This window comes from Diadema antillarum, unplaced genomic scaffold, assembly GCF_040938485.1.
Source record: "Diadema antillarum isolate AM-2024a unplaced genomic scaffold, OU_Dant_1.0 seq00000565_RagTag, whole genome shotgun sequence".
Classification (NCBI taxonomy): domain Eukaryota; kingdom Metazoa; phylum Echinodermata; class Echinoidea; order Diadematoida; family Diadematidae; genus Diadema; species Diadema antillarum.
Genome location: NW_027271504.1, coordinates 400,756 through 419,361, shown reverse-complemented (window position 1 = coordinate 419,361; position 18,606 = coordinate 400,756). Strand labels below are relative to the sequence as shown.

General features: G+C 37.5%; 1 protein-coding gene and 1 pseudogene across 1 annotated transcript; both read right to left on the bottom strand.

The window, feature by feature from the left end:
- Positions 1 to 3,099: 3,099 nt before the first annotated feature.
- On the bottom strand, positions 3,100 to 6,263 carry LOC139735141 (dynein light chain 1, cytoplasmic-like). Its single transcript, XM_071645904.1, has 2 exons — positions 6,012 to 6,263; positions 3,100 to 3,504 (listed from the first exon to the last, which is right to left on the bottom strand). Exon 2 carries the CDS (start codon positions 3,400 to 3,402, stop codon positions 3,100 to 3,102), a length of 303 nt encoding a protein of 100 aa, XP_071502005.1. The 5' UTR covers positions 3,403 to 3,504; positions 6,012 to 6,263.
- An 8,548-nt stretch (positions 6,264 to 14,811) lies between these two features.
- LOC139735140 (dynein light chain 2, cytoplasmic pseudogene) lies at positions 14,812 to 16,559 on the bottom strand (annotated as a pseudogene).
- Between the last annotated feature and the right edge of the window lie 2,047 nt (positions 16,560 to 18,606).

Genomic DNA, 18,606 nt, shown 5'->3' with positions numbered 1-18,606 from the left:
CTATACAGCTCTGTCTTGTGATGGACTTTTGATGTAATATAATCATAATAAATGTATTATGTATAAATTTATAATATCATATTCTATATATATATATACATGTATATACGTATATATACAAATGTATATATATATATATATATATAAAGAAATGAAGAAATAAACTGGTAATGCATTTTTTTTTTGCCAATAAATGCATTACCAGTTTATTTCTTCATTTCTTCGTGGAGCCAATACGTGAATTCTCAACATTATATATATATATATATATATATATATTTATATATATATATGTATATAATATAAAACACGCATATATGTATTATTTATAAAATGATGTAGATATATAAATGCATATACCAAACACAAGCACGAGCAACACTATCATAAACATACATTTCATCAATCACCTCCAAATATGATTTCAACAATAATTACTTATCCCTGCTAGTTGCTTATTACACTCAAATTAAGATTCATTCAATAGCGTCTGGATTTGTTGGTTGTGCCCTGTTTGTTTTATTACATATGAACGCGACTTGTATAGGGAATATCAAATGTATTTTTATTACACTTTTCTTTGTTCAGCCCAGGACAGGCTCAATTTACCTTTATCCTTTTCCCATTTCCATGACGTTCAAGGTAAAGGTCATGGAAAATTATGTACGCTCACTTTTTTCATTATGGAAATCTGGCTTTGTCGACTGAGTAAACCATCACTCACCTGAAGTCATACATTACTTTTCCGGGAAAGATGACGGAAAACTGTATAACAGTAATGAGAATTAGATGTGTTCGTTTGTTTGTTTGTTTTGTTTGTTTGTTTGTTTGTTGTTGTTTTTGGGGGGATCATCTGATTTGACTTATTCAAGTCACCTTTATCATTCCTCTATTACTGAGTCTACTATAAGTGGAAGACGTTACAATTTGGAAACTGGAATAGGTTCACGTACATAGACAGTTTGATAGAAAATCCTGGCAACGACACGAAGGCAGTCATAACATTGTGCAACGCCAGATCTGGCATTAACAAAGAATTGAATCGGGATCAGGTACGGGGTATAATTTCATTTACAATCAAATCTAAAAATCGGAATAGCAACAATGCAACTGAATGTCAAAATAATCGTTATTCAAAAACTCTGGATTCCTCGAAGCGGCTTGCTCCAAGAATGAATTTTACTTCGATGAAGATTTTACTTACAGATGAAGGCGATCTGGGAGTTGGTATACCAAATATTACAAACCTGTGCTAACAAAAATCTATACGAACATTTCAGAAGAATGTGCTAATCCTCAATATTACATTGATTTCAATCAAGGTGTATTTACATAACGTTCACATAATCTCAATTTACATTCAAAGCAAATTTAAAGGCCATGAATATTGTACGATGCTACGGTTTGACCACTGCTAATATTAATTACAATTTTTTTCGTGTATAGTTACAAAGGTGGTGTGATGTTGACCAAATAATTGTGATATTGTTGATGATAATAATCATTCAGTTCATTGTGCAGGTGGTTATTTCTCTATCATCATTAATTTTGTCAGTGACATGACTGTTGTTTTATCATCATCCCGATTGCGTTCAAGGCCGAAGGTACATGCAGACTGCAGTTTATTGTGTAATTCACTGTCTCCGGTTTTAGGAACTATATCGTGACAAATCCACGATTCTTTTGCAACAGAACATTACATAGATGTTCGCTCGTTCTCATCGGATCAATGCTGACCGAAGAAAAAGAAACAAAGTGAGCTAAAAACAACAACAACCAACGTCACGGAGATTTTCGTGAATGTTGGCACAACAGTATCCGCCTTTTTGAACGCGGGATGTAAATTGAACTGTACCTAGTTTGTTGTTTTTTTGATTCACTGACGTCATTCAGAACAAATCTTTACACACAATTAAAATTGCATGTACATTGCATCACTATTTGAGGCACCGAACGTTTCTTACACAAAGAATAAATCCATCAAGTTCTAAAACAACCAATGTCCATGTCGTTTTCATATAAGTACAATTGTAATATGTTCATTGCAATACTTGGTTTCTACCCCTTTGTCTGCTTGTCACTCCCCTCTGATCACTGAAGACAACACATCATTAAGCGTTACATGAACTAGAAAATAAATACAAGATGAATATACAATTATTAACAGATTAAACACGTTTCTAATATCTACTGTATAATAACGATTGGCCATTCACCTCATAATATTTCGATTACAGTATCGTTGAAGTGCTCTTCATCCAAAGTTACAAGGACGAACTATGGAGCAGCATGCAGCGTACACCCATTTGTACATTAGAGCAGCTACTCCTTGAAGACTGAATAATAATAATGCAATACTGTCGTTGAGTACAAAGATATGCATCGGGAACGATGTGCGTGCTGGGCACAGGAGTAGGTATCACGGGTTGCCAATTTATAGCAATTTGATTCTTCTTGTACCACACTTACAGTCATCTGATGTGGTCTGCAGAGCAAATATTTCAATGTACGACTTAAAGGTCTCCGGGAAAGGTCCCTCATGAATGTTATTATTGAATTTACGTGAGCGACTTTTCTTTTCTTCAGCAGTGCTATGAGTGCTGTAAAATATGAAGCAACCGCTGAAAAGATACGATGTGAACATTGACAAGTTTAGTATGGGATCATGAAGAGGATAAATATTATCATGATGTCTCTTTTTATGGAGATGATTGCGTAACAAATCTTGCGACTGCAAAAAGATGTGTTTTGATCTAGCTTGTTAAGAATATAACACCATGATATTTGGTGATGACATTTGTTGATGACATTCAAAATATTGCGACACATAGACTCCAACAGTCTGGTTTCAGTATACAACGAACTGATTTCACTATACTGTACACAATCACGACAACGTTATTGTCAAACAAAACGAAACACATGACACGATCACAAGATATCTCTATCGTCAATCGATCATTCCTGTTGGCACTGTCAGACGGTGCATGCGTTGGACTTCATAGACTTGGAAGAAACTTGTTTTTGCTCAATTTTGTTCCTGATCATGCTGATGTTTGCTATTCTTCAGCGGAAAATTAATGTTTCTGTTCGGAAAAGCTACCCAGATTTGAACAACAGCACGGCGACTTTGTTCAGATAGAAATAGATGAAGTGTTTTGTCTCGTGCGTGACGTAGCTGCCAAAATTCCTTCCCACAATGCAGTGCCATGTCGGGTTGTACTTCTTGTCGAACTCTTTCTTGATGTAGGCCGCGATGTCCTTCTCGATGTTGAACTTCTTGAAGGCAAAGGTGGCGCACTCGACGGCTTCCTGCTGCATGCCGTCCGCCATGTCTGCGTTCTTGATCATGACCTTGTGATCATCCATCGTCCTCGTGTATGTGGCATTCGTTTCCGGCATTTCCTCTTGTCTGCTTTTTTAAACAAAGACGAGTCGGTTGATGACCTTTAATGTTCTCGACCGCTCTATAACTTCAATACATTGATGGCCGTGATGTAGGGGCTGTGGAAGACAAGCACGCAAACTTATCAAGAAAGCTGGCATATTGAGTTCTTTCAAGAGGAACTATCAAAATTCTCTCATACTTACAACAATAGTGATTGGGTAGCCCAAGGGGTAATACTCCCAGAATCCATTCGACAGTTGGACAAAATTGGACACCTACATTGACATCCACGTTGCGTTAATTAAAGGGGTGGCATAGTTTTAGTCGAGATGGGGATTCAGCTTTTAACTTTTTGCGAGATAATCTAAATTAGAAACCAATTATGAAATATCAAAACGTACAATTCTAAGAGGAATTCAAAGTTTATTCGATGAAAATCGGGTTTAAAATGGTTGAGATATCCCAAAACAAAGTAAAAACAAAGGGATCCTAATAAAAGATGGCTCCCACTTTTTATTAAGATGGCTTTAATTTGATTTGATCGTTCCTCATTTCAAACACAACATGATACAATCGATTGAACATAAGACTATATATATAGCGTCTTGATTAAAAAAAAATGCGACACTTTATTTTTTGATATCTCAGTCATTTTAGAACCAATGTCCATCAAAAAAACTTGTATTTCCTCTTAGAATTGTATGACTTCTTTTTTTTTATTTCACAAGAGTTTCTCATTATCTCACAAAAAAAAAGTTGGAAACCTGAAGCCCCATCTCAACCAAACCGATACTATCCCTTTAAGGAACGTGATCAAATTTATAGTATGAACTATACAACAGTGCAGGAATTTGCTTTCATGATATACATTTTTTGTACCAACAGTTTTTCGTCGGTCATCGTCATTTCGTGACGATATCACCACTGAGATCTTATCACTCGTGCTCATTCACTGCGCAAATGTCTTAAAAGAGCCTATAAGTCTGGGTTCATCTGTCCGGTCATCTCTTTAATATTACGTACGCAGTACTACTGATTCTATAATAACGAACTTGTCTTCTTTGACTCTGTCTACTACCCCCATTCTATGATACCAATGTGCAAATTACCAAACACCACTCCCAAAAAGGAAAAAAAAAAAACCCGATAAACAAACATATATCTCAGTACATTCTATTTTTGTATAGCCTAGCTAAATCACCCCATTTGTAAACCCTAAACCGCCACCATGGTCACAGTGGTAGGAATTGCAACCCTTACCATACCCGTCATTACTATCAGCACCATCAACGATGCCAAAATATTCTATTACCTCTGACAACGTTTGCTGATATTCTCACTGCCGTCACCACCATCACCACCATTACCACCACCATCATCATCACCTCCGTCAACACCAGTCTCATTGTCACTGTTAGCACCTGATTAGCAATACCATCACCGGCACCTCCGCATTCAGTAATTAGTGTAACACCAATCATCACTCTTACTTTCATCGTCGTTGTCGTCATCTTAAAGAGATAGTGCAGTTTGGGTTGAGATGAGGCTTCGGGTTTCCAACGTTTTTTGATGATGATTTTTGGAGATAATGAGAAAACTCTGTAAGAGCATAATAATCAAAGTTTAATTGATGAAAATTCTTTTTGAAATGGCTGAGATATCCAAAGCACAGCGATCCTAATAAAAGGTGGCCCCACCCTTTATTAGGATCGCCTGGTTTAACTTTTTTTCGACATCTCAGTTATTTCAAAACTAATAAACAAATAAGCTTTGAATTCCTCTTAGAATTGTACGCTCGTTAACATTACATAAAGTGTTTTCAAAGTATCTAGCAAATAGTTAAAAGCTGAATCTTCACCTCAACCAATCCTATGTCATCCCTTTAACTTCGACGAGTATGCAGCAAATTAACCAACAGCATAAGCACCAACACTTCACGACCTTTGTCATAACCACATCAATACCCTTGCTACCTCCTATGTAAATAGAAAAGTCATCATCACCAAGAAAAGTCATCATCATCACGACTACCATCTCAACAACAACAAAAAAAAAAAGAAAAGAAAAGAAAAGGATACCATGCAGCAACCAGCACCAGCACTTCACTACCACCATCCTAGAAATTACTACCACTGTGTCACCACCAAGAGGTGGCATCATCACCGTCAGGGCCACCAGAAACAACTAGTATACATTGCGCCACCACCGCCATTATTATTACCACTACAATCACAACCACGACACATCATCATTACCATAACCACCACTGTAATCACTTTTTTTTTCTTACGCCATATTAGAAGAATCATTCTTGTCCATCACATCACTGGTATCGATCACCGTGTATCCTCTATGTCATCATCCACTGTTGTGTCTGATTCGTGTTCGCTGCTTTCGTTGATATTCTCTCCCACTCGTCTCCATCTGCATCATTTTCAACACCACTGTTTTCCCTCTCAGCATCTCAAGATCCTCGCTCTCACAGTCTCATGCATTCTTACCTTGTTCTGTTGCTGCTCTATTCCAACACCGTCGACAAAAGTGTGGCGACCAAAGATATACTAATAGGTGAGAAATACAATGCAAACAAAAAGATTGTCGCACGAAGTACACTTATACCTACTTTCATTAAAGATGCCTCATCAACGCCGACGCAGGAACAATGCCTGTGGTGATGATGTCACTGATGAGGATTTGGCATCACTGGCGTCCATTTGGTGGAATACCCTTTATCCTCTGAGTTCAGCATCAGACTGTAATCACAGTCTGAGACTGCTACAACGTGTTATACACTGGTCCGGCTCTTTTACAAGTAATCTTCGCCCGTTTGTGACAGAACGCGGTGAGAACAATCAACCTCCGGCATCTGATTAGATGTGGACATGAATCAGTGACTTTCTCGCGCGATACCGCCGCATATGGACTAATTAAGTGAGGGTAAAATATCACATTTGCAAGCCAAGTGTGTAAATCTTCACGGTTGGGCTGTTATTACTGCTCGCTGATTGGTCGAGACGACCATGGGCGATTGTAGCTTTTAACAACACCATGCTTTCTCCCCGCTTTCACTTTCCTCATCAGTGATGATGTGTCGCTGGTTTGCGAGTGTTCGTGAGATAGCGTCTGTATGTGTGTGCGCGCCAGGGCACGCAATTAAGCAGAACTGAATGGGGACATACGGCGGTAGCCACTGGATGTAATTGAAATTGCATACAGCAATTAATAATCGTCTGCAAACTGCCTAAGACAATAGGGCAAGCTCCCGTCTCCATGTCAGTTTTAATTTCGAGTGACATTGTTCGCAATATTAGTCTTGACTCCAAAGACTTCAATTTTACATGTTCTCCTTCTCCTTCCTCACGCATTGTCTCTTTTCTGTTTGCGTCTGTTTATTTGGGCTTTCTACATCCTATTGTCTATCATTATTCCGCTTGCATCATGGAACTTTTCATCAAACAAACCTAGAAACACGGCCTAACTGCAATTTTTTAGTTAATTGTTAAATTGTTCTACGATTGTGCGATGTAACCTACATACTTTTTAATTGCAATTTTACGGTGACAATTTATTTTGTTGACCGACATTACGCCGGGAGACTAACAATATGACAGAATTTAGTCAGCCGATATGTCCACATGTTTCTCATGTTATTGTGATGAAGAGTAACATGCTGCAATGTATACCCATGACGTGTGATATATACGAAATCTCTATACACAATCTAAAAAAAAAATGCGGTGGGGTGGGATGTTAACTGGAGACGGATGGCGCTATTGAGGAATTGCTGCACGTTCGCGCATGATGGGCATGTCACCGGGAGAGAGAGAGAGAGAGAGAGAGAGAGAGAGAGAGAGAGAGAGGGAGAGAGATAGAGAGGGAGGGAGAGAAGAGGAGGGAGGGAGGAAATATACTCACGATCATTTTGATAGTATGAACGTGTTGTTTTTATCTTCTGCATTGCAAATCAAGTTATGATTAATTATTGCATAGTATTTTGAAATGACAAAGTATCCTTCTTCTATACAGCTTCATTTTTTCTAAACGAATTGGATCCACCTGAGAATATCACCTCTTGTCGTATTTTGATCGTTTGCAGCCCACTGTAACGTATGTTCTTTTCTTTATCATACTTTGGTTCATTGCGTTCTGATGGAAAAAGTCACGCTCACCAGCAGCAGTACACCTCTCCAAGTACTAAACTAATCAATCAAATTGATGAAACGAATCAAATCTACAGGCGATGACATTCTGATAATAGACTGGATGGCGTTTTAATGTCGAAATACATAACACAGATCCGAGGTGATAACCCCGTATAGATTGGCTTTTCATCCTTGTTGTTTTATATATATATATATATATATATATATATATACCTGCAACACGATGACGATAATTACAACATACAGCATTTACGGTCAGTTTGTAAAAGCGCCAATACTGAATACAACAATAAAAGATAGTGTGTCTTGGAATAATGTTTCATTCTTGCTTTATTGACGATATACTGTCGATTAACACCACACATGAATTTAGCATTCCTCCCCATTTCCAACATTTCCTTATGTTTACAATATTCTCTAACCTTATCTTTTATTACGCAATTGTGATGTAATTCATGTATTCAATTTCTGTAAAATATTCATATGTTTCTTCTTGGAATGAAAAAAAAATACGATCTTGTATAATTTAGGGTAGCCTCTTCAGTGTTACCACCCTCTGCCAGAGGGCCCTGATATCAGCATTATCATTAGGGTACTTATTTACACACCGTGGTCGAAAGGGACATTTTGGGTTTAAGAAAAAATCTTGTCCAAGAACGTCAGCACTGAGCAGGGATCAAACTCTGGTCCTCCAACTGAGAGTCGGGAGTCTTATCCACTATGCCACAGCGCCCCCACGTTATCAAACATGCATGCAATTTCCTATGAGGCTGCAACGAGAACCAAATTGAGATGAGCATTTTCTTCTCTGTTACTTAAAAGATTAGGTTGCACATTGTTATAAAGGCAAAATAACAATTATTCTGTTCACCATCATAATATAAAGAAACATGTTTAGCTTTGATCATCTAATGATACATTGTTGTCGCATGTTTCGTTACCAGTTAGTTTTAAAGTAAATGTCATTTTAACATAAAAAGGGAAAAATATAATCAGTAATGAACAATAAAATAGGACCTACGCAGATATTGCATCTCCCGGTATGTGTTGATGACATATTCACTGATACAGTTACAATCAAAACACGAAATGAAACCTGAGAAGACAAAAACAAAAACAAAAACAAAACATGGAGGTTTAATGAAAACGACATCTTTATCCTGATAGAAATCATGCCTGGCTCTAGAGTGAACGCAGAAAGACTGCACTCTTTCAATATTGTGATTTCCTTTAAAGCAATAAAAAAAAAAAGAGTACCCTAAACCTTCTAATGAAGTAAGAATTTAGTCTCACAGGGGCAAAAAAAAAACTAGACACTGTGTATATTCCATCGACCATACACGAGGTTGTGCAAAGTCTTGTTGTAGTACTGAGTTGTGGAGAGTGACGGCGAGGTGGATTTTAGCAGTACTCGGAATGACTCGTGAAGAGCTTATTGGGATCCTCGGGACAACTTGCCACTACTCCGCGCGACTCGGCGTGAACTTCCATTCACCCGTGTTCAATTTTGGATCGGTTCCAAAATGTTTGAACATGTTCAAAAATCTTATGCGTTACCTTCTCTTTCGAAAAAAAAAATCAGTGTTACACACATTGATATCAACATTATCAACATTTATATTACTATAAGTAAGATTGACTGCTATCAAAGAGAAGTTGTCGCCATCATGAGTGATCCCTGAGGTCTCTCTAAAATAAGTGAAAAAAAAAGTATTTTCACTCCAAATTCAATATAATTTAACTCTAAATTCACTCTTTTCTGAAATTCACTCCTTTGTGAGCGAAAGTTTTCACTCATTTTTTTTCACTTATTTTTAGAGAGAGAGTACAAATCATTTGAACATTACATTTATAAGAGTGGACAATTACTTGTCAAATAACTCTTACAGGTAGATACAATAACTATTGTAAGTAAATTTGATAGGCTATACTATCATAATCTAGCAGTGACCGTCATTATCGTAGTTATTACAACCCAATTCGTGGTTGGAGGTCTTTACTATTTTGTATGCCTATAAATTTTCTATTATAAATATATGGATCTGGTCAGAAATAAAAATCTGACGGACGAGACTACCCAGATTTAAAAAGTAAAACGGCAACCTGGCCTTGATAGAAATGGCGACCTCGGCGGTAGACTTAGCAAACTCTTGCATGTCGTCGGGCATGTCAACATTCTTGATCACCGATTTCGCTTTCCCATCGTAGGCTGTATAGGTCGACGTCATACTGAAGACTGATTCTCAAAGGGGGCCCTGAATGAATGCAATAAGATTTAAAGTGCAATATGTGTCTATGATGTCTATAGCCCTGTCATTTGCCCAAGGGATGATGTTTCATGAGGCTTTATGGCTAGTTTTCTCCCTGTAGGACAGAAAATCATTGGTAACAATAAATAACATGTAGGTAGCCTTATGGGCACAGATACACACCCAACAGCAAATGCAAAGACAAATAGTTTCAAATTGATTGCTATTTCAATATGCCCATATTATTTCAGTAAAGCATAGTTTTCTCCCTGTAGGACAGAAAATCATTAGTAACAATAAATAACATGTAGGTAGACTTATGGACACAGATACACACCCAACAGCAAATGCAAAGACAAATAGTTTCAAATTGATTGCTATTTCAATATGCCCATATTATTTCAGCAAAGCATGTACATGTCTTTTATACGTGCTATTAAATGTGTATTTCAAGGGTTACTGGTACATTAATCTTTGTTCAAACTGTAGCACTTCTTTATGTTCACTGACTTATTGCACTTTGGTTGTTACCATTGATTTCATTACAATGGTCATAATTATGTGTATTATACACAGTATACATACACACACATACACATGAATTCAACCTATGAAATGTCATTGTCTGTTTTAAGTTAGCAATCACTTCACTGCCACTGTGTATTGCATCAACCCCACGATTAGTGGAAAAGTGCGCGCTTGGTTTACCACAAATATTTTCATCTAAAATATATTAATTTTATGTTTCCCGTGTTACACGTCACAAAGATTAGTGTGTAATCTAGATGACTGTTAGTACAACAAAAATGTCGTTGAAAACACAGTGTGACAAACATCTCCAAATGGAGTATTTTAGAAATATTTACTTACCCTCTAGATGAATAATCTCCTGAAGAGTAGGTTATCAGCGGTGTATGAATGACCACCTGTATCTTCGTCTCTACGATGGATAGAAAGAACGCCACAGATTGATGGCAAGGTGGAATATCCAATTATCGTTGCATGCGTGGTCCTTATCACTGTAACTCTGTGGGTTTGTGCATTCAAGGGGATCAACCATCCATGTTGCATCCATAATAGCTTAACCATTATCTTCCCACACCAAAATATTTTATAATATTTACTTTGTTTCTACGGATGAGTAAACCCATATTCTTGGTCAACGGTAGCTTATAACAGTAGCTTGTAACATCGTTGTCACGGCGAATCGTTACAAAGGTATGACATAAAATTCCAGGCTTTTCATTCTTTTACCCACGCATGTACTAATATTTGCATTTACTTGATAAAGGGAAATGAAGTGAGGAGTTAGCAATTAATACTGTATAGCGTTTTCCTCTATCCAAAGGAAATCAAGCGAAAAAGAATGCCTTCAGTTATTCGTCAACAATATGCTATTAACACCCTCTTTTCTTTTGTAATGAAAACTGGTCTGTACAGCTAGGAATAACATTTTATGTGAGTGTTTGATTCTTTGTTTGTTTGTTTGTTTGGTTTTTTTCGAGTAAAGTAGAAGGCATCATTATTATCTTGACAGTTTTGCAATGACTCTGAGAGACTAGAACGATTATACAATATTATGCAATAATTGTGTTTGCATTTATATCAATTTAACCAGATTTATCCAACTTGCGTTCAGATTTCTATTCCAGGGAACCTCCAAAGTGGATTCAAATTTCGAGGACGCAATGAATATTGTAATTCGCTTGCGACGAACAGTCGACGAACGGAAAGAGACCATTAAGTTTAAGTGTTGAGATAGTATTCATTTACATTGTGTGTGTGTGTGTGTGTGTGTGTGTGTGTGTGTGTGTGTGTGTGACAGAGAGGAAGAGAGAGAGAAACTGGAGGACAAGAAAGGAAAATTGAGACGTCTATGAGACAATATTGAAATTGAGATGAGAGAAGAGGAGTGTGTGTGTTTGAATGTGTAGGTTGCACATCGCGAATATATTTTTGTTGTCTTGCTCTTTTCCTGATTGATTGCAAGTCTAACAGGCTTTTGGTTTCTTTGGAAAATTCATTGTTGAAATAATCTGGCCACTAAGTACGACGACGATGACCAACTGGTTGCTGACCGTTAGTTATCTTTTTTTTTGTTACTGATTTTGACGAGGAAAGATCTGGAAGGGTTTTTATATTATTATTTGTATGCCTACATGTATTTGAAGTGATAGAATTGGTGCAAGCAGAACTGTACTAGCTGATTTGACAGCCGATCCAGTTGCGAAGTTAATTTACCATGGCAATCTCGATCCCGCCACTGAAGACCTATAGCCACTGCGAATGATGAGAAACGGAAAAGTATGTGAATCCATTTTCCCTGTATTCATTCAACCTCTCATTTCCGTGGGTCGCCTCATATTTTGGTGTCAACCACGTAATTCCCTATAGCGAACTTCAATTTTTGAATTCGACACAAGTATTTGGATCGGTGAGAAAAGAAAAGCTGTCCTTGGAGCTCTCTGTGAAAATCCTCTTCTCCTACAAAGCATCTGTGAAATGAACAAACAAAAATAAAAATGGCGATGCTCTCGAGTTTCAGCCACTCCATCACTTCTGTCTCCTAGTTTCCATATCAACGTCAATGGAAACAAGTACAGCGAAACGTGCAGGTGATGACCTACAACAGTATATCGCAGGTCAGTGAATAGCGTTGGCCAGTTCTTCCTTTCAATCGTCACCTTGAAAAGGAGATAGCAGTAAATTCGTTATTCAAATATTACATTCTGTATGTCGTTTACCAACGTCTTCAATGTTCTCCATTCTCCTTTCTCTGTTATCCATGTTGCCTAATTGATCAAATCTTACAGTGATCGGTGTCTTTCTTTAAGCATATACAACAAAAATATGTTGATCACTTGATTTGAATTATGTGTGCTCTGTTCATCTATTCGGCATTCAGCGTGGTGATTGTGCGTGTCACGTGTCCAAATCGATCGAGGAAGACAAAAATGTATTCGCCAGCATGATGAAGAACTGAACAGCTCCGGCAAGATACCTTACTCCTAATTTGTTACCATTGAAGACTGCTAAATTGCTAAAAGTAATGTATCTATAACGCGGTCCTTGTACAGTTTTATGCGTTCTGCAGGGTATAACAAAGACTGCATAATCGTCTGATAATGTATTCGTACTGTAAAGAGGTAGTTCACCCCGGCCTACAATGTATGTTCGCATCAGTATTAAAGTTCTTACGCCTGTAAAACGTTTTTTTTTTTTTTTTTTTTGCCAGAATCTATTGTGTTTGGGCAAAATAAAACAGATCAATACAAGTAATTTTCACTTTTCATTGCATTTTATACCAATTAGTTTACAATCTATCCAAAAATATGCAGTGTATAATATGTTTGTTCTTTTTTTTTTGAGGGAGGGTAAAAGGAAGACTAACATTTTACCTCTCAAAGTCATATCAAACATTATAGATTTCCGTCTTCATGAATTTGTGCTTGATTTATCACCCGTGTCAAAATATCGTAACTTTCTTAAATTTGATCAGAATTTGGCCAATTTCCGCCTCCTGTCTCTCATTTTTTTTTCTGCTTCTATTCACACAAACTTATTTTCAGGGTAGACTTTCCCTTTAAGTCATTTTCCTTTTCAGTCAGTAGAGAACATGATGAAATACTCTGTGGGTCAAGTGAGATGTTGTTAATTACTACCAAAATACATACGTGCTATGATACTTTGTCCTATAATGATTGTCTGGTGTGTGCATCTTAAACATAATGCATATGCGAGACGAACTCTGAATTTAAACGGTGATACCCCGAAAATATCCACCACAAAATACAAACAAACGAACAAGCAAACAAGCAAACAAACAACAATACACTGTCGCTTTGAATGGTCGAACAAAGGAGGAATAACAATCATTGAAACTTTTTTTTTTTTGGGTAAATACAGTCAATATCAGCCCGATAAAAATCCAAGCTCGAGATATTTTTTAATTTCCCAGGTCAGAAAATAGCGCGCTATTTCGAAACATTGGGCTGATGTGAAAACACCTAGTGACTATCTTCTCTGGATAGGACCAAAGTCTTTCGCGAGATGACGAGTCGTGAGTCCTGGCATGTGTCCATCGCGATCGCATTGAGGCACACACACGCACTCACACACACACACACACACACACACACGCACATCACTCACATACTCAAAGCCACACAAGGAGATACATACCTAGCCTATGATTTCAGAACACAGAGGATTTAAAAGACAACTTGGCTAAGAAAGAGGGGAAAACGTTTGTGTGTGTGTGTGTGTGTGTGTGTGTGTGTGTGTGTGTGTGTGTGTGTGTGTGTGTGTGTGTGTGTGTGTGTGTGTGTGAAATAGACAATTTCTGTAATTTATTACACGGATGCTTCTTTTTCTACAGCCTAGTAAGGAAGTATTTCATTCACCCGCTCCCTCCCATTAGGCAAGAATTCGCTCAGTTGTTGCCAGGTAGGACAAGCCCCTGTGGTTGTTAGGGAAACTTTTGTGAACAAAGCATGCATAGAATTTGAATACATTACAGAGCCGGTTTATTAGCTCAGATGTATTTCGGTCTTTGCATACAAAAGAGAAAGTATAGATCACTGCTACTTTTTAAGGATCATTTAATATTTTATCATTTTGAGGGTCCTTTGGAAGAATTTGAGTGCATGAATTAAAAAAATATATATGTGCGAGTCACTGTAAGGTTTGCAGAACTGTAGTTATCACACATTTAATCAACAAGATGAAAAAAAAAATCATCTATACCTTAACAGTGAACATGTTTAGCGTGTTAATGAGTTTCTTTGCTCAACAGGTCAAGTGAACGATCATTGCTCCATCTTAGCGCGGTAACCAATGGTAACGAAACCCTATCCTGGTTGACCAGATATTTTTTTCTCTCTTTTGTAAATCATCATCAACAACAGCATCACTACTACCACCACCACCAACAACAACAATAAAACTGACTTTAACGAGATTGGGAACCGATAAACTTGACTTGAAAGGTGGATTGAAATTTTATGCACTGTATTGCAGGTGTTTCACATTCGGGTGCTTTGAATCATGAGGCGAAAACATTTGAATATATATCTAACACTACAATCAATATCACATTGCATTCCTTCTAAAATGCTTTTGTAAGTGCACAACTATAGATATACGATTACATTACTAAGAGTAGAATGATTCACAATACCATTCAAGAACTTTCTAATGCGATTTGATAGTAATATTTCTCTTATTCAAGTTGTCTCAATAATAGGAATTTAGAGTGAATGCATATATTTCTCTTTTCAAAAATAAAATGACGTAATGTATGAAGAAAACAAAACTGTTCCTGTCCTTTCAACTTGAATCGATTTGGAAAAGCACATGGGGAAAGTGAATAGTGTCATGAAAATAAGTTCGTAAGTCACTCACTCTCTCATTCACTCACTAAATCTTCCAACGTTTTCATTGCCCTATCCTTATGGAGATTAATACCGGTATTCACAACATAACCAGAGAGAACGAATACACAATGAATTTGAAATAATAATGCATTAGTGTCCCTAGGCTGCGATCACGAAAAGGATATGTTATAGCGATGATAAGCATATTTTAACAACACACTCGTATATCTTTATAAGAGTTAAACCCCTACAAGCAAATATAATAATAAGAACAACAGCAAAATCTGTATGCGGAGACCCAGACGCTCAACAGATATTATGACAGGAGTATATAGAACTACAATTACAAATAGTAAAATATTTTTTTACATTTCTTCCCTTTAAAAGCAAAATGGTCTCCTCAAAAGCACCAAACAAGTCATGAAGTAGATCTGACATCTCATTCGCATATCATAAGAATAAAAAAATAACATTTGGAAAAATGTGATGATCGCGGTGATCCAACACAGACTACAGTCAGACAGTCACAAAATGTATCATTTGAGAGTGATTCGTTGGTAATTAGAGTGTTATTGTCACAAGGTCTCTGAAGAACTATTTTGATGAAAGATCTGCCACCGCCGTTGGCAATTACGGGTCACATTAAACAATTTTGATCGAACCTCTGCGACATGTGATTGTACAAGCAATGCTTCCGGCACATCATGGTCATCCCGAATGCATCGGGCGTTGCTGGTGGAACGTATCCACATCATCAAAACGCAAGTCACCCATCAACCTGACTTGAAGAGTAGAACAGCGACCTGTCCAAGGTAGAAGTAGATGAAGTGTTTCGTCTCGTGTGTGACGTAACTGCCAAAGTTCCTTCCCACAATGCAATGCCAGGTCGGGTTGTACTTCTTGTCAAACTCTTTTTTGATGTAAGCAGCGATGTCCTTCTCGACGCTGTGTTTCTCCATGGCATCGGTGGCGCAATCGATAGCGTCCTTCTGCATGTCTTGAGACATGTCAGCATTCTTGATCACGGCCTTTCGTTCTGTCATTTCGAGGTTATGCTGACAAAAAGAAAAGTATACATAGACAAGAATATTAGGTCTTAACAAGAATGAACATTCGGTATTTCGCAATCAGATGAGGGCTAGCTCAACGCATTGCCTAGGAATATGCGGAAATTTAAATGTCAGGTGAAGTAGTCAGAAGAAGAAACACTTTCCCTATATAGGGAAGTAAGAAAGAAAAAAATGCGGTAGTTTTATACAAACTTACGATTTCAATCAGTTCGCAAGAAGAAACTAGCCAGAAGAAGATTAAGTTTTGAGGTTTTGTTATAACCCGACAGTCTGTTGATCACAAACGAACTGAACCAAAATTGGACTGAACATACCTCTTTGAAAGCACACCTTTTTTTTAATATAAGTTTACACAGTCGAGCGATTCAACGCGCTTTTCTTTTAATTCGACAAAAGTCACAACACTCCCCTTTTCCAGAGAAGCATGGGTTACAATCTGGAAAACGAGGTCAGTATGGCGGAAAAAGGATTTCATTGGGTAAAATGTTCAGAATCCCGAAGCTTTTCACAGCAGCTTTTCACAAGAGAAATTCTCGAACTCTTGATTGCTTTGTATTCAGTGAGGTGTTTAGCTCACGTGGAATTGAAAAGAGAAAAATGTAGAAAAGTGGGCGTGTTGGTTGCAGCTCGTGAATGTAGTCCTCACGTCGTTTATATTATCGAATTAACGTATACTATGGCATATCCACTGCTGGTATCATTACTGTAGAGAAGACGAAAAGAGTGTAGAGAGACGTCCGTCCCTCAATATTTGGGACAGCAAATGGACATCAGGGAAAGAATGTGGTATATAATTATTATGTTTCCCAGAAACAGTCAACAACAACATTAACAACAAAAAACCGCGTAAAAAATCACATAACTTTAATCACTCTTGATGCTCGTGGTAACAATGTAACAGATTGCAATAATATACACTCGACAGCTGCAGCTTTATTGCAGTCCGGGCTGTAATGGTAAATCAATGATGATAAACAATAGTTTCGTCTGGATTAGGCCTACTATTAGCTAGTGTCCTATGATGAATAGAAGAGCAACTCCACAGGCAGCCCCTCATTCCAACCATGGAGCTACTAACAGAGAACTGTCAGCTCCATGTTCCAACCGTATGGTTGAAGGGATCGTATAGTTTTGGTTGAGACCTAATTTTAGGTTTCTCACATTTTTTGGTGAGATAATGAGAAACCTCTTATGAAATATGAAAGAGCATGTAATTCCATGAGAAATTCAACGTTCATTTGATGAAAATTGGTTTTGAAAAGGCTGAGATATCCAAAACAGAGCGATTCTAATAAAGTGTGGGACCCACCTTTTACTACGTTCGCTTTGTTTTACTTTGTTTTTGGATGTTTCAGTCATTCCAAACCCCAATTTCATCAAATAAACTTTGAATTCCTCTTAAAATGGCAAGCTCTGTACTATTTCATAAGACGGGTTTTCTTGGCATCACGCAAAAAGTTAAAAGCCCAATTCTCACCTCCATCAATACTGTACCATCCCTTTAACCTATAATATCAATGCATTTTCCTCTTTGTTTTGTTGTTGATACTTTTGCACCTCATGATTAATATTGTCTGATTATATTATGTTTCATTTATTGGTGGTATCACTCCTTGGCGAAAGAAACATTAGGGCTTACATCATTTTTTTTTGTCTGCGTTCCTGAGGTTTCTTGTTATGATAATAGTGAATATTGTGAGTGGAGTTACATGCCTTCTCTTAACTCGGGAAGCAGGCCTAATTAGTTAGCCCTTTTTGTGCCTCAGTTCGATCTGTCCATTGGTTTGTGTATGAAATCTGGGTACATGACTCAACGACACAGAAAAGGTTGATATAAACCAATATTACGTTGTATGCAGAAAAGCCGAGAGAGTTATTTAGATCATTCGAGAAATTTCACTGTGCCAAACTGGACCATTCATTCTCATCATCATGGCTTCATCAATTTTCTGATGTACGTCAACATCGAATGCTTTAAGCCCTCCCCCTCTGCGCTAGATTTACACAATTTTGTTTTTCAATGAATCCATATAGCGACCTGGGGAGAATTGTCATTGGATGGTATTCTACATCTAGAGTAGCTTGTAACCGTAGCTTTTAACTGTGTTCTAAGGGAGCGGCATGTTTGATTTCTACCCAGCGAGGCGTCCAGACCCGCTAACGTCATCATTGAATTACTTTGTGTGGGTGGTGCAGAGTTGCGTGACTTTCCGGCGTTTGTCGGAGGTTTGACACTCCCTCATTTTTTGTGATGCTCCGTCAATAGTTACACTAGCTTGTGTAAAGATCCTGAAAAAGGAGACAAATAGTAATGATGTATAGGTATTTGGGGATAACAAAAAAGAGAGAGAAAGAAAGGAA